This window comes from Sphaerodactylus townsendi, linkage group LG08 (genome assembly GCF_021028975.2).
Source record: "Sphaerodactylus townsendi isolate TG3544 linkage group LG08, MPM_Stown_v2.3, whole genome shotgun sequence".
Lineage (NCBI taxonomy): Eukaryota > Metazoa > Chordata > Lepidosauria > Squamata > Sphaerodactylidae > Sphaerodactylus > Sphaerodactylus townsendi.
Genome location: NC_059432.1, coordinates 5,760,516 through 5,781,351, shown reverse-complemented (window position 1 = coordinate 5,781,351; position 20,836 = coordinate 5,760,516). Strand labels below are relative to the sequence as shown.

Sequence of the window (20,836 nt, the reverse complement as noted above, 5' to 3'; positions counted from 1 at the left end):
GTCTATCCGGGGTAGGGCTGCATTTCCCTCTGCCCCCATCCCCGGGGATCAGGTATGCACCTTGAAGTGTCTACAGATGGATGTTCAGATGTCTACAAGAAGTTGTGTGATGTTCACATACAGGTTCCCACACCTTGCTCACTCTAAGCTTGCTGATGAGTAGACTTAGAAGGGGACAATTCTGCCTAGGAGGGCACTTTAAATTTTGTGACTTCCGAAGATAATTTCCTGATGATGTAAAGAACTGCCCATTAAATTAATCTCTGCTGAAAGATTTTAATACATGCCATTTCAATGCAGTAAGTTCACACTTTGGAGGGTGGGGGTGGCGCAGCAAAGGTGGAGCAGTGAAGGCGGGGCCACGACATCTCCAATGGGCTTCCCGGAGGCACGGAGAGGGTGAGAAAAGCAAAAAACCTCCCCACCATCTGAAAGCCCTCCGTGGCGCCCAAAAGGGTAACATGAGTCCAGGGGCGGAGCTGCAACAGAATTGGCTGCAAAGCCGAGATGGAAACCAAAGAATGACATCTCTGTCCCTGGGAACACCCTGACCCGTCTCTTCCCGGCATCCATTCTGGACGTCAGCTCAACTCCGCAGTGGCCCAGACTTCCTGGTTCGCTCGGTGCAGAGGGGCAGCTGGCTACTGGCACGTTTGCTCCTTGCGCTGGCGGCTCTGCCCCTTGAGGGGTGCCCCTGTGCACATCCCCCCACCCCCAAATCTGGATGGCGCTGCTAGCCTCTGTAGATTACCTGCATTTAGATCTGGATGAAATAATCCCAACAGGGTAATTCTGTGCAGAGTTATGCCTGTGTAAACCCGTTGGCTTAGGTTGGAGTATCTGCACATGGATCGCAGGGCAAATTCTGCTTCCCACGGCCCATGTATAAAACTCGAGAAACCGGATTGTGCCAGGGGGAGCTAATTCTCATTCTGACAGCCCTCCACACGAGACCTTTCCTCTGATTCCCTCTTCCCACTGCAGACCTCTCACCCAGGTCAATTTGCAGGGTTCCCTTTCCCCAGGAGCAGCGTTTTGTGGAGATCAGGGGGTTTGGTTTTGAGAGGCAAAGAGTGTTTTGGAGCTACTTTCTTCCCGGGCCTTTATTAAGAGACAGAACTTTGGTCCTCACTGCAGACGAAGCTGGGCAGAGATTTGTCTGGTGCGGTGAGCACGTCAACGAAGGCAGCTGGTGGGCCCACAGGAACTAGCCTAATACCAGTTGGTGCAGGAGATAAGATAGCACACGTCATCCAGCCTGTCCAGGAGCCAGGCCTGGCAGTGCGCGTGGGGGCCCAATCCCGGCTCCCCTTCAGAGGCCACTGGTGCTACGGTGGGGGGAACATTTCCTTCGTCTGGCAGCTGTGGGTCCTGAATGGCTTCTGTAACTACTTCCTCCTCCTCTTCCTCCGGCGGCTGCTGCTGGTTCTCTGCTGGTGGGCTGGCGTTGCTCATTTCTGCAGTGAGAGGTGGAATAGGAAGGAAAAAAAGATTACAGTTACACATAGTCGGCTTACAAATTCAATGTGCTACTAGCCTTAATTCTGCAAATGCAGATAGGGTGTTCTAAGCACGACCCTCTCTCTGCCAGAACTCCCGTATGTACCCTTTGTACTGGAGAAAGGAAAGAAAGGAACATCAGTCAATACAGGTCAGGCCTTTTCTGTGAAGATCTGTTCCACAGTAGTACTGTCCTCTCTCAGCAGAAGCCAGCAGCGGTGCAGTGGTTAAGAGCAGGTGCACTCTAATCTGGAGAACCAGGTTTGATTCCCTTCTCTGCCACTTCAGCTGTGGAGGCTTATCTGGGGAACAAGATTAGCCTGTGCACTCCAACACACACCAGCTGAGTGACCTTGGGCTAGTCACAGCTTTTCGGAACTCTCTCAGCCCCACAGGGTGTTTGCTGGGGGAGGGGAGAGAAAAGAGATTGTAAGCCCCTTTGAGTCTCCTTACAGGAGAGAAAGGGGGGTATAAATCCAAAGTCTTATTCTTCTTCTCAGGCACACAGAAATCTTTCCCAGCCTTGGAGCAAGATCCTTTTAAATGGAGAAGGCGCCATATACATGCCAAATGTGTGCTTCAAGCAACCCTCATGGTCCATCTCTCCAGCTCCAAGACCTGGATTTTCAAAGTTGTACCTTCTTTTCTGACAGAGACATACACACAATGCTCATTGCCGGCATCCTGTTTGATTTGTAGTCCCCACACTACATTGCACGAGGGGTCGAAGCACAACATCTACCCACATAATGCCCAAGGTGCATCTCCGTTTAGCCAAGCATGGTCTTTGGGTTGGGTGTCTGAGAGAGTGACAGGGACTATCCTTGAGACTCTTGCGTGAGGAACCTTCCAGCGGGACACAGAACACAGTGCAGGGTGAAGTCCAATTGTATGGAAACTTAACTATGATATATTAACCCACCTTTTAGCCTCACCCTCCAAGGTGACTCCCATTTTTATGGGTTGGTTCTACCATTCCGATCTCCTTAAGGAAGTTCCCAAGAGCCCCTCAGTTCTGGCCCACCAGCAAGAAAGCAATGGAAACTTTCTTGAGGGCCCACCAGCTGTCAGCCACTAGTTCCATGGCCAGAGCTCCCAGTTACTGTGGGTGACTGTGACATGGCCCTGAAGATGACAGCCATAGATGTGGGTGAAACGTGGAGAGCAAAAAGCACCAGACCACGGCCACGCAGCCCAGAGAGCCCGCAACAACCAACTGACTCCTCCCCCCAAGGGAGCCTTCAGCAATACAGTGAGTTAGATTGCCACGAAGAGTGTTCTGCGCCCCATCATCAAATCAGTCCATTATTCCCACTATTTCTCAGCCTCTTCCCTGCCCTCCAAGAATACCGGGATGACCCCGGCAGCGCAGCCTTTTAACTCACGGAAAAAGAACTCCAAATACACACGTGCGAGATGCGAGAAGACTTGATTCAGAGCACAACCTGACCAGGGGGAGAGGTTCCCTGTTGCTGCCTAGTCACGAGGGTTGCCAGCTCTGGGTCGGGAGATGCCTGGAAATACTGGGGATGCGAAATGGCCTGTGTGCCTGGAGATCAGTCATAAAAGCAGGGGTCTCCAGTCGCCACCTGGAGGTTGGCAGCCCTCCTACTGCCAGTTACCGCGTCAGGCTTGGTTCCCCGCGTGAGAAATTCCTGCCGCTTTGGGGGCGGGGCCTGGGGGAGCGTGTGGGAGGGGCGGCCCCCGCCAGGGAAGGGGGACGATTCCCACGATTCACCTCCCAGCAGCGCCCTCAATTCAGTCCAGCAGCAACTTAGCTCCGCCCCCTCACCGGCGCAGTGGCAGGCCCCGCCCTTCGACCTCCGCGCATGCGCTCCGCAGCGAAGTCCGGCTCAGAAGCTTGTGAGAGCGACTCGCCCGCCGTTCCGGCAGGAGAGGCTCCCCGCCGATGACCTCACAGAGCCGCTCTCCCTGATTGGCTGAACGGAAGTCTCCGTTAGGAATCGTCACAGTACCAAACGAAACGCTTCCGCCGGAAAGGGTTGTAACTTCCGGTTGGACGCCCCGGAGGACGGGAAAGATGCGGCTCGTGTCTGTCCTGCGGGCCCCGATGTCGGGCTGGCGGGAGCGGTTCGACACCGGCGGCCGGGAAGTAGCCCGGTGGTTTCCCGGACACATGGCCAAAGGCAGGCGGGAGGTGACCGGGAGGGTAGGGAAATGCGCCGCTCTAGGCTATGGCATCTCTATGGTGAGATCAAACTGTGTGGCTGACCAAACCCCTGAGCACTCCCAGGGCCACCCTGCTGGTCAGCATCTAGCGTTGCCAACCTCCAGGAGGTGGCTGGAGATCTAGTGAGATACTTTTCATCCCCAAACCCCACCAATTTCAAACTCCATCCTCCAAAATCTCCAGGTATTTCCCGACCTGGAGTTGGCAACTCTGCCAGCACCTCTGCCCACCCACTCCATCCCTAACATGGCGTGACCTTTCTCGTAGGGTTGAAAGACATGAAGAGCCGCCTGCGCCTGGTCGACTGCTTGCTGGAAGTACACGATGCCCGCATATCCTTCTGGGATGTGGCAGAAAGCCTGACAAATGTTTCTTGGGCGCAAGCAGAGTGTAAATGTGCCCCCTGCCCACCTCTGGAGCCTGTGCTGTTGCCAGTTAGTTCCAGCAGCGTCTGAAGAAGCACTTTAAGGGTTTGGCTGGACCTGGGCAACAAGGACCCAGGGTGAGACGGCAGCTGTCGCCCTGCATAACCAGTGTCTTGCATCAGTGCTCTCCTTGTGGCCCCCTGGGTGGCTTGGGCTTGGAGCCAGCCCTCGGCAAGACTCTTCAAGAAGGGCTGGGTGGATGTGTTGGCCCTACTATGCTGTTTGCAGACTTCTGCCCCTTTTCTAGTGCTCCTTTGCCTCTTGGGGAGATATGGCTTTCAAAATATTGGCAGTTGGCTGCTATGTGCCCTCAAGCTCTTTCATGTTGTCAGCCTGTACTGCAGGCCCTTAGAAGTTAACCTGTGTTTTATTGATGCCAAAACTTTTAAAACCTCAGCTGGGGACTCAGGATGTCTTATGTGTTAAACACATTTCACTATATGTTGAAAAACAATTCTGACTGCAGAGTCATGCAGAAACCAGGGGAAATTCTGCTGGAAAGGCACAGTGAGATAGTTGATGCTAAAAGCACAGCAAAGCTGACATGTAGATCAATTCACAGGGACACAGAATGCAAGCACGTGGCTTCAAATGAACTTCAGTTATTTTATAAATACATAAAATCCCTGTTGAATCAAACCAACGGTCCATTTGAACCAGCATCCTGTCTCAAACATACAGCGCATAGAGGCTGAGGCTTTCCCCTGATGTTGCCTCCCAGTGATGGGATTCAGGAATATACATCCTCTGAACATGGAGGTTTCCCGTAGTTACCATGGCTAGTAGCCACTGATAGACTTATCTATGAGATCCAACAACAGGAGGCCAAGGCCTTCCCCAGTGTTGCTTCCTGGCTCTGCTATTCAGATGTTTAACACCTCTGAATGTGGAGGTTATTAGTCACTATGGCTGGTAGCCACTGCTAGACCTGTCCTTCATGAACCTGTCAGATCTGCTTCTAAACCTGTTGCAGCCGTCACTACATCCTCTGGCAGCAAATTCCACATTTTAACTATTTGCTGTATAAAGAAGTATTTCCTTTTTATCTTTCATCCGTCTTTAATCTGCTGCCCATGAGCTTCATTGGATGCCTTTTGAGTTCTAGTAATTTTAGGAGAGTAGGGAAAATGCAATCAGATTTGTGGTGGGATTAAGTATTCCACTAAGTATTCTGAAGGGACGGATGTTACCAGTGGTACAAACCCTGTTTACAGTTATTTCTTCACTGCATTCAGAGGTCATTCTAGGAAAGGCTATCCAGAATAAATTAGCTCAGCATACAGAGTGGGGAAAACATTTTCAGCAGTGCTAGTGTGGTGTGACAGTGCTTGAGAGTGGTTTGTAATGATTGCACAAGTGTATTTCCTATCTGTAAAATACCAATGAATGTGTTCTCTGAAGCCATAAGCTTGGAGACAGACAGGGTTCTGGTTTTCCTGTCAAGAACTTTCCATCTTAAACTGCTACTGTTGGGACTGCAGGCTCCAAACTTTTCCTTCAGCCCTACCAAAACTTTCCGGGAGGGTGTGGTCATTCCCTACCTCTATTGGTTCCTTAGCGTATGCACATCCCACTCTCTGGCCGGAACCCTCTGCTGCGGGAAGCCCTGGATATCCGTCCTCATTTGCTGGTGCTGAACAAGATGGACCTCGCAGACCTAACTCACAAGTCGGTAAGACCCAAGATTCTGTCCCATATTAGCCGCTGTGGCTTTGGCGCCAGGACTAACCAGCAGGTTGGGATGCATGACTGCTGGTCTCTGGCTTGCTTTCTATAAGCAGTCCTTGTTCTTTGGCCTGATCAGCAGCTTTTCAACCTAGCAATTAGGCAGCAATTCTTACAGATGGTACCTGAATCATTTGTGTTTTCAGCAGGCCTGCTTTGCAGACTAATTGGCTTTGAGTCATGATAAATTCCTAAGGTAATCGAACCTGTGATGTGGATTAATTCACCCATAGTTTTTGGATTCATTCAACTTCATCTCTCAGAGTTTGCTTCCTAATATCTTCTTTCAATTGGAAACTGTTTCTTCCTACAATTATGATGTCATTTTTTTTTTGTTCAGTTGAAGTGCTAACCAGACTACCATCATCGCAACCAACTCAGTCTCTTCTGACCTCAGAAGCTGTGGTCCACAAACACATTATGAGAAGGTGGCTCAAAACTTTTTCAATCTAGATCCGTGGTGGCGAACCTTTGGCACTCCAGATGTTATGGACTACAATTCCCATCAGCCCCTTCCAGCATGGCCAATTGGCCATGCTGGCAGGGGCTGATGGGAATTGTAGTCCATAACATCTGGAGTGCCAAAGGTTCGCCACCACAGATCTAGATATTCCTTTCCAACACAGGACATTCATATTGGTGCAAATGAATGCATTTCCTTCAACTGTGATGTCAGAGAGATTTAAGCAGGTTCCCATCAGGTGGGGCTTTGTTCTTGTGGGGCCAATGTGACAGACCCCATACAGCATTTAATTTCGGACTGTCACTTACATGAGGATCCTGGGGAAAAAATTCTCTCTGCTATAATTCAATCAAAAACATTTGCTCGTAAAGATAAAATAATCCAGATCTTACTGAATTACAGTGAGTCTGACGTCGCAGTTGCTAAATACTTGCTGGAAGCTCTAAAAATTAAGTCCCGCAAGCCTGCCGGAACCTGCAAGTTGTTGTAACTGACAGTGTACAATTTTAGTTTCTTTTAATACTAACTTTATGATTTATTCATTTTACATATTTAAACTTGATGTGAGTTCATGATAGTATAATGTAGTGTCGATAAAGATTATTGTTGTCTCAGAAGCCAAGCAGAATCTTCCCTGCTTAGTACGTTGGTGAGAGATGCCAAGGAAGTCCAGGGTTGCTACGCAGAGGCAGGCATGGCAAAACTGCTTCTGTTCATCAGTTGCCTTGAAAACCCCCACAGTTGGCAACCAATGGCACACCAGAAGTCACAGGCAAAAAGATATCGCAACTTAACAAATGATTGAACCTTTCAGTGGCTGCTAAAGTGGGGCTCCCTCCAAGGGGTCTGTTTTGATGGGTTTCCAGAGGGGGGCAGGGGGTGCAAATCAGCGTGCTCTCTTCCTTTGGAGGAGGGAATTAAAGGGATCAGGGGGTTTTTTTAGGACTTGACAGTTTTGTGTGGTTTAAAGGAAGAAAACAGTTCTGCTTTGTTGGAAGTGCTTCATTTTACTTTGTGAGTTGACTGTGAACTGGCTCCAACAGAATATGATCCATCTGTGGGAATTAGTATTTATCCCAGATCTGAGCAGCTTAGGAATTTGCCATAATTCAAAGCGAACAAGACTGGGGGAAAGTATAAAATACAAATGATTCAGATAATCTAAAGAGCGGGGCAGCATGACCTAGATACCACTACACCAAAAAAACGTTTAAGCCACCTTGTGCTAGCAAATGAAAAACAAGTTGTCAGATTAGTGGCAGTACATGAGCGATGCCCGTTTTGGGTGATGAGGACTTTTTATTTGGCTTATGTTACTTGGTAAAAGCCCATGTGGGTCTGTGCTACTAAATTCATGAAACACTTGGTCCTTGGACTGTGTGAAGTGGGGTTTGAACCAGTCAAATACTGTGCATTGGAGCTTCTCATTGTAAGGGAAGTGTCTTAATACCCTTGTAAAAAAAATCAAATGTTTATGTGACTTCTAAAATTTGCCCACTGATTTACTCACACAAGCTGTAGGTTGGCCCAACGAGCACAGTTTCGATTCATATTTGCCAAGTAGATTGCAGTTTGGTGATTGGCATTCAGGAAAGTTTGCTGTTAATCTTACAGGATGCTCTTATCTTCCTTGTCAGTGATCTTACCTTGGTATTTGAAATATAGGAAGCTGAGTCCTGACATTTCCAGTTTGTTAGAGCCCCAGCTGCAACATGGTCCCATTTCAAGCTGACTGCTGTGCAGAAATATCCTGAATACAGGTTGCTCAACGGTTCTTCCTTCTGATTGATTTTTTTTTTGCTTTCAGCGGATTCTGAAATGTTTGGAACAGCAAGGTCTCAGTCACATCCTTTTTACAGATTGCCTCAAAGATGAAAATATTGAGAAGGTACTGTTCTGTTTTATCAGGGAGGGTGGCTGGAAGCCCTGGGCCTCGGAAACCAGCTCCATGTGTGGGCTACTTGGTGGATAAAGTAAAAACACCTTAATCTTTGCCTCTGAGCTGTTTTGGTTTGTACAGTTATACGTCAGAGAGGGAGAGAAATGGGCAACATCTTCCTTTATTTATTAAGTCATTGATATGCCGTCTTTCCTCTGGATTTGAGACAGTTTACGGTTATAGTTAAACCATGCCTAGCAAAAATCAAAGATAAAATAACAACTCTCAAATCCCTCTCCCTTTGAAATATCCCCTTCAAACATTTGGGTCCCAGGTCATGAAGATTTTAAAGGTCATGCTGAGCCCTTGAATTGAACCCAGAAACAGGCTGACAAACAGGCTGACAAAGCTATTTCAAAATGGGCGACATATGTTCCTGATGGCTACCCCCGAACAGCAATTGGATTGCCATATTCTGAACCAATTGTAGTTTTTCAGTTGTCTTAAAGGGAAGCTGTGCATAGAGGATGTTGCAATAATGCAGCCGTCGTGTTAAAGGAGCATGGATCAACATGGTCAGATCAGCTGATTATACATTAATGAGAAAGTGGGCCAATTAGACGCTGCTGATAGAAGACAAACAAGATAGCTCCAAGCTCTTAACCCATTCCAAAAAGGTCAACTCCACATTGTCTAGGTCAGGACAGAAGGGTTCAGTCTCTCTAGAATAGGGGTGGGCAACCTATGGTGCTCCAGATGCTCATGGACTATACATCCCAATTGGCCATGCCGGCAGGGGCTGATGGGAATTATAGCCCATGAACATCAGGAGCACCATAGGTTGCCCACCCCTGCTTTAGAATATCAGGCTTCTTGATCAGCCTTACCTCTGCTTTGTCTGGATTTGGCTTAAGTTTGTTCTGCCTCAGCCACCTGAGCACAGCCTCAGAGCAGGAGTTCAGAACCAAGACGGATACATTTGGAGACTTGGATAGTGAATTATAGAGCTGAGTGTTGTTCTTGTATTTCTTTGCAGATTGTTCCCCTGGTCACAGAATTGGTCAGCAACAGCCAGCGCTATCAGAGGGCTGAGGTGAGTCCTGTCACTCCGATCCCATGGGTTCTGTGGCTAAAAGTAGGTGGACTCTAATCTGGAGAACTGGGTTTGATTTCCCACTCTTCCACATGAATGGCAGGCTCTTATCAGGTGAACTGGATTTGTTCCCCCCCACACACACACACACACACACACGAAGTCTGCTGGGTGACCTTGGGCTAGTCACAGTTCTCTCAGCTCTCTCAGCCCCACCTACCTCGCAAAGCGTCTGTTGTGGAGAGAGGAAGGGAAAAGGAGTTCGAAAGCTGCTTTGAGACTTCTTACAGTTGAGAAAAGCGGGGCATAAAGCCAAACTCTTCTTCATTGCTACCATTTCCCTCTGCAATAAAAGAGCCTACAGACTAATGTTTGGCAAAGGCCCTCCTTTCTGCTCTGTGGGAATTATCTCTGGAGAGCTGGTTAGCTTTCACCCAAGAGGCCGCCTGGTTACATATGAACGTGGGATCCCTGCATCATTGATGCTGAGCTTCTTGAGCAGAACTTGAATCCCAGAGTGGAAGCTGCCCTGGAAGGTCATTTGCCCTCCCTGGGAACTAAGAAGGGGCACTCCAGTCTTGCTTCTGCCGGGCTTGCAAGACCACATCGTTCCACCAGATCTTTGGTTGAAGCAGGGACGGTGACCTTGCCGTCTGTCTGGGCTCCCCCTGCTCCCCCCTCCATTTCCTCTCCCTTCTTCCCCTTCTTTCCTTTTTATCGTAAGCAGATCTTTGAGGTTCGTTCCCCCCTGGCAAATGGAATTGTGCCCTTATTTTAGAATGTCCATTTAAAAAGCTGATTTATTAATTTGTATTTACATCGGTCGTGTTCTTTTTGTGGTGTTGTGAGCCTGGCCTGTGACTGCAGGTACAGTGGGATGGAACTAAAAAAAAAGTTTAAAAAAAGACTTTGAAAGGTGACTGGCCAGTTCTAACCCTTTTGGGTCATTCCAGAATGTTGAAGCTTGCATGATGGTCATTGGTGTGCCCAATGTGGGGAAATCCTCGGTTATCAATTCATTGAGGAGGCTGCACCTCAGAAAAGGTATCTTCTTCTTCTTCTCCTTTTGTAATGAATCAAAGGAAATGGTGTATCTACAACAGAGGGCATGTTAGAGCTTCGGCATGTATTACAAGACATGAATTAACACAAAACTCTGAAGTGATAACCTGCTTGTGGGGAGAATCTGTACACCTCAGCCAGAATGAAATGAGGACATTTGTCGACTGAAAATGTTTCTTCGTTTTAGCCTGCTTTCATTAAGGCCTGCCCAATGACCTGATCAGATGTTTCGGTCATCTTTGCTGCTAGCAATGGTGGAGAATCAGTGGCGTGCCTAGGCAAACTGGAGCCCTGGGCAAAACCTGAGTTTGATGCCCCCCCCCCCCCCGGGCAGACAGCCTCCCCCACCGTGACCAAACAATGATTTTTTCCACCAAGTCGTTTCAAAGTCACCATCACATTATAGAACATGCCCCAACTCACAAATCTGAACACAGCAATTGGCCATGCCACACAGTAGAAATATTTTTAAAAACAATTTCAAAATGCTTTCAAAATGTCTTATTACTGCTATAAAAACATTTTATGGTGTTGTATCCAGTCCCCCCAATTGGGGGAAACAGCATCACTTTCAATGTTATTTAAACTGAGGATCTCAGATTCTCCCTTTAAGGTGGCTTTAAAAGGAGAATCTGGGCTCCCTAGTGTAAACAAGTGATACTGGAATCCACCCTCAAACAGCATCATTTTCAATGGTGTTTAAACTAGGGAGCCCAGTTTAAACAACATTGAAAGTGATGCTATTTTGGGGTGGATTCTCCCTCACCCTGAAACAGCATCACTTTCAATGTTTAAACTGGGGACCTCAGATTCTCCCTTTAAATCCATGCTGAAGGGGGTGGATTTAATAATAAAATAATAATAACCTTTATTAGGCATTGAAAGCAAGCAAGCACTGGCAGGAAGGGGTGGATTTAAAAGGAGAATCTGGGGAAATTTAGGGGGTGCCTGCTGTCAGGTGTGCAATTATTAAGACAGCAGCACCAAAATTTCAGGGTATCTTCATGATCCCCTATTGATGATACCACCCAGGTTTGGTGAAGTTTGGTTCAGGGGGTCCAAAGTTATGGACCCTCAAAGGTGTAGCCCCCATCTTCTATTAGCTCCCATTGGAAGCTTTGGGAGTCCATAACTTTGGTCTCCCTAAACCAAACCTGGGTGATATCATCAGGAGAGTCTCCTGAAAAATCCCTGAAAGTTTGGTGCTCCTAGCTTAAAAACTGCACCCCCTGCAGGCCAAAAATGGAAAAAACACTGAAAATACAAAAAAATCCCACATACGAACCTGCTTTTTTGGCGCCCACCACAAGGGGGCGCCCTGGGCAACTGCCCACTTTGCCCAGTGGGCGGAATGCCTCTGCAGAGAATGCAGGCAAGACTGGAAGGAAGAGCTAAGCTTTCCCTGCAAAACAGAATGAAACAAAACCAAAAAACCCCACCATTCTGCAGATCTCTTTACTAGAGGTCCAGTTTGTAAAACTTCCAGTGCCTGCTGGCCATTCGGTAGGCAACGATGGAAGGAGCCCTGGAGCAGAGCACGCTGTTTTGGATTTTTCCAGTTTCCTGCAAATGCTTTTCCCTGGTTCAGGGTTGTCCAAGGCAACTTTCTTTTCCCTGGCTTCCAGTCCCAGCCAAGAAGGCAAAAGGGCCTGTCCTGTCCCCAGCTAGTGACTAGAGCACTTGCCCAGGAGGATACCTGAGTGTAACCACTTGTCTTTCTTCTTTTTGTTTCCTCTCCTTCCTCTTAGGGAAAGCCTCTAGTGTTGGTGCAGAACCTGGTATTACCAGAGCCGTCCTTACCAAAATCCAGGTAATCCAACAAGCCCTATAAAAATTGGAAGTGAGGCTATTCTGTGTCTGTAAAAGCCTCGATGGGCCTTCTGTTTGTGAGAGAGGGCATGCATGGTCGGAGAAGGAGGGGGAGAAGGAGAGGAAAGCCTTGCTCTTCAACTTGCTTCACAGATGAACGCATACCCCACTTCAACTTGGCTGCCATCTCTCTGCCTACGTGACCTTGCCATCTGTCTGGGCTCTCCCCTCCTCTTCCCCTCCCTCCTTCCTTCTTCCCCTTTCCCCTTTCTCTTCCTTTCCTTGCCTACATGCAAGACTGTATGCTCACTGCTGAGGGTTGTGCCGTGGGCGTCAGAGAGATTCACAACGCATTACCAGATGGCTGCTGAAGCAAGGCATTTTCAATAAACTCTCAGTGGCGTCGAGGGGATTATTTTATTTTATTTTCTCCACAGCTGTCCTGGGGTATGTTTGGCAGAAATAATGGCTTCTGCAAAGCCGGGCAGTGGACTTCATTGATTAAGCAAAATTTGAACCATGTCCTGGCTCAACTGCAACCCTGCCCACTATTAGACATGTAGAATTTCTGGAAATTTAGAAAAATGGGTAGTTGGTGGAAGAAAGAAACAGAAAAGGGGGAGGTGAGTGAAGATAAAATAGATGCAGTAGTTGCCACATTTGCAAAGTGCTGCCAGGTCGCAGCTGACTTATGGCAACCCCTGATGGGGTTTTCAAGGCAAGAGACTAACAGAGGTCGTTTGCTGTTGCCTTCCTCTGTATCGCAACTCTGGACTTCCTGGGTGGTTTCCCATCCAAGTTCTGATCAGACCTGACTATGCTCTTCTTTCAAAGACTTGCCTTTTCAAAGTAGCCTGGGACATTCTGTTCAGGGCACTTTCTTACCATACCTAAACTTATTTTATTGCTTTACCAATATAAAACGGCACAACTCATAATTTGAGCACGTAACATGGTACCATTTGGCATATTTATGGAGCGTAGTGGAACTGCTTTAGTTTTCTACAAGCAAAATTATGAATATACCCTGTAAAATAACTAACCCTAGCGATGCTGCTGCTGGATGGAGGCTTATTGTGGCCAGTGCAGCTGGGGTGGCTGTTCGGTCCAGGCCCCCAGGAACAAGTCTGTTATATCAAAGGATTGGCGGGGCTACGGAAGACCACCCCCAGGACTAGGCCATTGTCATTGCGTGGCGTAGTGGTTAAGAGCAGGTGCATTCTAATCAAACCCAGTTCCTCCAGATTAGAATTCACCTGCTCTTAATCACTACTCCACATTGAAAGTGATGCTGTTTCAGGGTGCGGGATAATCTACCCCAAAACAGCATCACTTTCAATGTTGTTTAACTGGGGACCCCAGATTCTCCCTTTAAGGTGGATTTAAAAGGAGAATTTGGGCTCTCTAGTTTAAATACCATTGAAAGGAGAGGAGAGGCTGCAGCATTTGGGACTCTTTAGTTTCGAGAGGAGACGTCTGAGGGGGGATATGATTGAAGTTATAAAATTATGCACGGGGTAGAAAATGTTGACAGAGAATTTTTTCTCTCTTTCTCACCATACTAAAACCAGGGGGCATACATTGAAAATGCTGGGGGGAAGAATTAGGACTAATAAAAGGAAATACTTCTTCACGCAACGTGTGATTGGTGTTTGGAATATTCTGCCACAGGAGGTGGTGATGGCCACTAACCTGGATAGCTTTAAAAGGGGCTTGGATAGATTTATGGAGCAGAAGTCGATTTATGACTACCAATCTTGATCCTCTTTGATCTTAGATTGCAAATGCCTTAACAGACCAGGTGCTCAGGAGCAACAGCCGCAGAAGGCCATTGTTTTCACATCCTGCATGTGAGCTCCCAAAGGCACCTGGTGGGCCACTGCGAGTAGCAGAGAGCTGGACTAGATGGACTCTGATCTGATCCAGCTGGCTTGTTCTTATGAAAGTGATGCTGTTTGGGGGTGGATTCCAGCATCACAGCAGCTGCCGGGGTGGGGGGCGCAAAACTCAGGTTTTGCACCGTGCTCCATTTTCCCTCTATGCCTCTGCCCAGAGGGGAGGGCAGAAGGAACTGATGGCTGCCAGCTGGGAGCCCAGCTGGTGTGGGGCAGGGGAGGGCAGGGCAGGGGAGTCTGCCGTCCCCGGCCTCGGAGAGCTGTTTTTATAAGCGCTAGGCCAGGGGCGGGGCTTGGGGAGGTATGGCCATGCCCTAGGGGCAGGTGGGGGTGTGCCCCCCCCCAACCCACCCCATAAAAAATCTATACCTACATCCCTGGAGCTCCCCCAAATGTCCAGTCTTTCTTCTTGCAAAATTGGGGGGGGGGGAATAGAAAAGGGGGGTGGTGTTTTCTGGAGATTGTAAAATGGTGCTGTCTTTCTTTGTGTTCCAGGTGTGTGACCGACCCCTCATGTTCCTCCTGGATACCCCCGGGGTGCTGTCTCCCCGAATTGAGTCTGTAGAGATTGGCTTGAAGCTTGCTCTGTGTGGTGAGGGGACTTTCTGATGTTGCACTGCAGAGGATGTGCTCTGCGTCCCGGGCAAACCAGGCAGCAATAGGGATGGTGCTTCCTGAGGAGAGGTTGGGATAGGCAGGAGGAGGAGCCAGCCTCGCAGGACCATTGTCAGAGGGACAGGCAAGCCAAGAGACATGCAGCTGTTTCTCTTCCAGAATTCCTTGGTCATTGAATTTGCAACCCCATCTTCTGGTTGCCAGCTCCCCTTTATCTTTATCTTTATTAACCTTTAATAGGCATAGATAGATCAAGATTTACACAGACACATTCTGCAGTCTCAAATATAGTTCAATAGCAAAAAAATAGACCACATAACTTGATGGTTGACTTCGAGGGATTCAGATCACTTCGGATTTTTTAAAAAGAAATTGCCAGAACAAATAACAATCAATACCCCTACACAGCAATATAAAAATACAATCTAATATAAAATTGCAATATAAAGTTAAAAGCAAAATAATACAGCAATAGGTATCCTACCATGCCTAAATATTAGACAGTGTGTATCAGTTAGATTGGAGAAGATACCTATCTTTTATAAGAAGTTCTACATTTGTTTTATGTATCATATTTGATATTTAAAAGATTGGATTCTGTGCCGAATAATAATGAACCAATTTGGTTTAGTGTGCTGGTGTAATATATTTAAAAAAACCACACACAGTTAAAAATAATACAATAGGAATAAGTTAGCACTTTAAAATGGTTGCCAGGTATAGAGCTACCATACGTGTTGTATAAGCATTGTAATCTCCTGGGGGAAAACGTATGGCAACAGTAGGGTTAGAAATTTTCCTCGCCGCTAGTAAAGGGTGGATTAGTCTGAGACACGCATCTGCATTTATTTGGCACTCTAAGAGGACATGGGTAAGAGGGCCTATAGAGCCACAGCGACAGTGTCTTTGTTGTTTTGGAATTTGATGATACCTTCCATTGGTAGAGGCTGAAGGAAAACTATTAAATCGGGCTAACATAAATGCCCGATGGTGAGCAACCAGTAAAGTAGATGCTAGGTAATTGGCTATAACTCCGTACTTGGGAAGGATGCCCAAAGCCCGAGGAGAACAGACTGGAATTTTTGATGAATAGAAAGCCTGGATTTGGCAGAAAATAAAGTTCTCATTGCTGTTTTGAAGGACAGTTAGATCTATTCCAATACTCCTAATTTTGTTGGTAATTGCCTTGGACTAATTGGAGACATAGTTATCTTTGAGTAGGTGTACGGTAATGTCGTCATCCTTGGATCTAAAGTGGATCTTGAGCCAGAATTTTATTGTGAAAATCCAAGCTAGGGTTTCAACTGTGGATAGTCCGCATTCAGAACACTTGCCTGGGTGCGGTTGGGTCCTCTTAATTTGCTGTTCTTCACACCGTACTCCTGGTTTTTGTGTGATCTGGGCAAGGGGCACCCAAAGCAAAGCAGGTGAAGTGGGAATGCGCACACCTCAGGGTGTCACCACCACCACCAACCTCTTAGCTCCCCAGACAACCAAAGGGCCCTTCCTGAATTTGAACACGAAGCCAACCCTGTTTGGGTTGCATGTTTACAAAGTGAGTCTGAAAAAGAAGTTACTCCAGTAGCTATGGCCAACTTGAGACAAAGTACCGGGTTCATATTGAAGCCTCTTAAATTCAAGAACACAATAACGGAAGTTATTTATTAAAAGGATGTGCAGGAATATGCAATAAAGAGCAAGGACAGTGAGACTAAAATAGCAACGCTGGATTGCTAGTGTAGATACTCACCAACCACAGTTCTCTAATTCAGGGGTTGCTTAGCAAAGTCCAATTTAAATTTCAAAGCCCAAAATCAACAGGTGTCTGGCCATCATGGCCCACCTCAGTCAGCAGTGTCCCACGGCTGTAGTCCAAGCAAAGGGCAAAACTAGAATGAAGACTCTTTCCTTTATGCCATGGGCTAGCCAATCAAATGGAGATTCAATGATGTAACCCAGTTGACCCTTAGTGTTACTGGCTAGGTAATGTAACCAATCAGGTGAGATTCCAAATTAGCATCTGATGTTCTGCCATTACATCAGCTCCGATTAACAAGCTCCTATCAATCCTCATGTCAACAAGGAGGAATGTTAGGCCCATTTTGGGTGGCCTTGAAATGTTTAGGGCAGATGAGAAACTCTGGTCCCTGGGAATGCCTCCCACCCTCCCGGGTCTCTCCCCCGAGTCACCACCAGCTTGGCCTTGGTGGTCAAGAGTAGACCTTTTTCCATGTTCTAAAGTCCTTATGAGCAAGAGACTGGGCAGAGATCTGGTCTCTTAACACGAGGTAGTTTGGAACCTGAGTGCTTTGCCTACAGCTTAGAAGCTTCCTCCTTTTTCTGCTAGGGGCGATCCGGGATCACCTGGTAGGTGAGGACGTCATTGCCGATTACCTGCTTTACACACTGAACCGTCAGCAGCAGTTCAGGTGAGGCGATCTCCTGGGGATGCAGGCAGCAAAGTCTGGTGGCCCAAGGGGCGTGACTCATTGGTTTCTGCTGTCCTTGTGCGCCCCTCCATGCAGCTACGTGGAACGCTACGGACTGGCCAGCCCTTGTGATGAAGTGGAGACTGTCCTCAAGGGCATTGCACTACACCTGGGCAAGAACCGCCGAGTCAAAGTGTTAACGGGCACAGGTGAGTCATCTACTCTCTTCGTCTGCACCAGCACTTGTCAAATGTGTCTGGCTGCCTGGGTCCTGGGCTGCTTCTGCTGCTGGTTCCTTGTCTGTCCCATGAGTTGGGATGAAAGGTGTTTCACTCCCTGGACTGATACCTGGCTCGTGAGATTGCCTGTATTCGGAGGGTGCCAACTCTTGATGACCCAAATTCTCCTGGGTGCTTCTTTCATTTCTGAACTGGCTGCCGGCATCCTGCTTTCCCTTTGCCAGGCAAGAGAGCCCTGGACTGGACGGGCTCTGGGTGTGCTCCGGCATGGCTCCTCTGATGTCCTCGTGCCACAGGAAAAGTCGCGCCTTGAGATCAGATCCGTGCTGTGGGTGTGGCCTCCCATCAGAATGGCAGATTTATTTCTATTCATTTTATTTATTGGGCTTATAGGCCGCCTTCCCCCGAGGGGATGTTGTCCCGGCTGGTTTGAGGACTGGGCCTGGAGTCCAGGCTCATCCCACAAGCGGGGGGGGGGAGCCCCGCCAGTGTTTCCGCCTTGTAGCGTCCCCTTGACTATCAAACAAGTTCTGCTTGAGTGACTGCCTCTTCTTGCCCCGCCATCGGCTGTGGACCCACCCTGTGTTCTCTTGCTGGAAAAGAATGCGACTCCGCTTGGTGGGACTGTTGGCCAGGCTGAATGGTTTCCGGAAGGCAGGAAAGCAGTCTCTGAACTTCCTTTTTGCATGAAAGAATGAGCTGCAGTCATTACCTGAGTGCTGCGCCACACCCCTAGCTGTAAATAATGCTCTAACCCAGTGATGGCGAACCTATGGCACGGGTGCCAGAGGTGGCACTCAGAGCCCTTTCTATGGGCACATGTGCACAGAGTTCATTATGTTGGGGGGCGGAAAATCACCCCACACACACCCCTAGGCTAGCCTTGGCATGATCCTTTACCTGGGAGTAAGCTCGATTGCTGGCAATGGGGCTTGCTTCTGAGTAAACTCTCCTAGGGTCGTGATTCATCCATTCAAAGTGTTGCACGGTTGCTTCACCAAGCTTACTCCCGAGTAACATGCGCCTCGGAGCCAACTGTTTTTTCTAAACTAAAACCTCAGTATTCAGGTTAAATTGCCGTGTTGGGTTTTGGGTTGCAATTTGGGCCCTCGGTCTGGAAAAGGTTCGCCATCACTGCTCTAACCCTTCCCTCTCATGCCTGAGGCTGGCTCAGGTGTTGCTTTCAGGGGCTGTGGCCCATGGGGTGACCTTTCTGTTTTCCTCCCTTGTCAGGAGATGTGACCGTGATGGCCCCAAACTACAACGCAGCTGCAGTCGACTTCATCGGCTCTTTCCGGAAGGGGCTTCTGGGGAAGGTGATGCTTGACTGAGCCGTCACGTGGTGCCGTCACTTCCTGGATTGGACAGAGCGGTTTCCTTTGAAGCAGAAGGAACACTCTTGGCTGGTTGAATCAGGCCCCGTTGATTCCTCTTGATGCTGGTTGCGCAGCTGTCTCCGGCTTACCTGCTTGTTCAAGAAACCACGGTGGAGCCACGAGATGAGGATAGAACTGGCAGTGGACAGTCACTGGTGGCTTTCAGCCCCATTTCCTGTCCCATGTGACCTGTATATTTCCTGCACCCCCAATTCCAGTAGCTTGTCCCATCAACTCGGTGAGGAGTGGCTAGGAAGAGAGAGCAGCTTGGCTAGCTTGAGCCAAAGGATAGTGGAGAGAATAGTACAGATTGCCCGGTAGTGTGTGCTGTTGGCTGTGTCTGTGTGTTGCCTAATGCATCTGCCACGGACTCAATGACGGCACGCTTCCCTCGGGCTGCATTTCCGAGTGTTCTGAAGGGCTGGGCTGCAACGGCCCTTTCCCCGCCGAGTTCCCATAGGCCAGATGACTAGCTGCAGATTGCCTTTGGCATTCGCCCGACCCCCATATAAAACCGCAGAGAAGACAGTGATGCTGATTGCAGAGGGCAGCCCTTCCTGCCCCTCACTTAATTTTTCCTGCTGCATCAGGAGGAAGACGGGGCTTCATTCTGCTGCTCTGCAGGATTTTAGAATATCGAATGGTTCGGTCAGGCTGTGAAGCCAGGACTCCAAAGCATCCAGAGCGCGTACTGGGCTATGACACAAAAGTGACGGAGGCTGCATTCCTAAACACACTTTGCTGGGAGTAAGCCCACTGAATAAAATAGTACTTTGGAGTAAACCTGCTTTAGAATAACCCTGAGTGGACAGAACGTCCTGCCTCCACTGGATCTAAGTAGTTTGCTTATTCTTCTCGTTAGATCTTTGTTGACACCACACACACCCCAAAAAAACCCAAGAGTGAATTGAGTGTTTCTCTCTATTTCCTTTCATTGCCTGGCCAGCAACTTCAGTATTGGTTCATCTTAGGCAGGAAAAGGGTCCTAATAATGTGGAAGAATTAGAAACCAGTATCTGCAACAGATTAATTTATACCACCTTTTGAGAAACAGATTCATCACTGGCCTTAGCAGAAGACCCATCAAGGGCTGAACCTGCCTTTCAGACAGCTAAACCGGGCCGGGAGGGGAGAGAGATAACAGAGTTTTTTATGAGGTTGGAAGGATTCCTGTGGCTTTTACGGCAACAGTCTGAGATGGGTGCTGCTTGTTGGGGAAATCCTGCCCTGTTTATAATTAATTTAATAATATATTCAGGGGGGACTTGTCACTACAGTTTGGGATGCAACCTCACGGTAACGCTTATCGCTCCTATTTTAACTAGATTACCACGTACCCTTATGAAAGACAATATAGTCCTCTGTTTGTTGGAGGACTATATGTTGGCGGCAGCAGTAGTATATTTTTCTTAAATAAAGGCTCCCTAACTGCGGCTCAAGATCATTAGATCTCAAAAAAAAAAGATCATTAGATCAAAGGACCTTGAAAGTAAGAAGTCGTTTGGGATACATAGCAGGAAAAAGAGGGTGAAATGTTGAGGAATCACTACCTCTACGCCAGTGGTGGCGAACCTTTGGCACTCCAGATGTTATGGACTACAATTCCCATCAGCCCCTGCCAGCATGGCCAATGGGCTATGCTGGCAGGGGCCTGTTATAGTCCTCTTGTCTAGATGCAAGTTCGCCACCACGGCTCTACACGCTCTTTAAAGAACCACATGAGCACAAATGGTATTTTTTTTTATTTCCACATCACCTTTCAAATACTTACAAGGAAAGGTATATAACAATGTCACAAAACAGTGCTTCTCGCCCATCCCACCCATTTTCCCCCAGCTTGCCCTGGAGGAAACACCTGCGATCGGCGTACGGAAGAGGTAATCTTGTAAACATGCCATTCACATGGAGAAATTCCTTCAAGTGAACCTGGCTTAACCACCCCATCAGCACAACACATACAAAGGATCAGTAGAGTTCTTACCAACTGTGATAAAATCTAACTGAAAGTGTTCACGTTTTCACATTGCAAAACATATGAGCAAAGAGATCCTGTCAGGCCACACGTGGTCCCAGGGGAAGTGGGCTGAGGAGCTGCACGATGTGGAGAGGCTGGCTTAATTCCAAACACGCGTGTC

General features: G+C 48.0%; 1 protein-coding gene and 1 long non-coding RNA gene across 8 annotated transcripts; one reads left to right on the top strand and one right to left on the bottom strand.

The window, feature by feature from the left end:
• Window positions 1-1,076: 1,076 nt before the first annotated feature.
• LOC125437522 lies at window positions 1,077-3,286 on the bottom strand. 2 transcript variants are annotated; one of them, XR_007245230.1, is made up of 2 exons: window positions 2,886-3,286; window positions 1,077-1,457 (listed from the first exon to the last, which is right to left on the bottom strand). It is a non-coding gene; the product is annotated as an uncharacterized LOC125437522 (long non-coding RNA). The 2 variants fall into 2 exon arrangements; XR_007245229.1 differs by having other exon boundaries at window positions 2,910-3,286.
• Window positions 3,287-3,495: 209 nt separating this feature from the next.
• On the top strand, window positions 3,496-20,135 carry MTG1 (mitochondrial ribosome associated GTPase 1). 6 transcript variants are annotated; one of them, XM_048505131.1, is made up of 11 exons: window positions 3,496-3,670; window positions 3,959-4,023; window positions 5,684-5,788; window positions 8,112-8,192; window positions 9,220-9,276; window positions 10,230-10,320; window positions 12,087-12,148; window positions 14,538-14,634; window positions 17,005-17,086; window positions 17,183-17,295; window positions 18,559-20,135. In XM_048505131.1, exons 2-11 carry the CDS (start codon window positions 3,970-3,972, stop codon window positions 18,654-18,656), a joined length of 840 nt encoding a protein of 279 aa, XP_048361088.1. In that variant the 5' UTR covers window positions 3,496-3,670; window positions 3,959-3,969; the 3' UTR covers window positions 18,657-20,135. The 6 variants fall into 6 exon arrangements, with proteins under 6 accessions (XP_048361088.1, XP_048361089.1, XP_048361085.1 ...); XM_048505132.1 differs by having other exon boundaries at window positions 3,500-3,658; XM_048505134.1 differs by having other exon boundaries at window positions 3,571-3,647.
• Window positions 20,136-20,836: the final 701 nt, after the last annotated feature.

Bases quoted from the DNA above. Each gene is read 5' to 3' on its own strand.
- MTG1 (XM_048505134.1), top strand. From the start codon at position 3,572: ATGTCGGGCTGGCGGGAGCGGTTCGACACCGGCGGCCGGGAAGTAGCC. The intron at 8,193-9,219 runs GTACTGTTCTGT...ATTTCTTTGCAG, and splicing joins AAGATGAAAATATTGAGAAG to ATTGTTCCCCTGGTCACAGA. The intron at 10,321-12,086 runs GTATCTTCTTCT...CCTTCCTCTTAG, and splicing joins GAGGCTGCACCTCAGAAAAG to GGAAAGCCTCTAGTGTTGGT.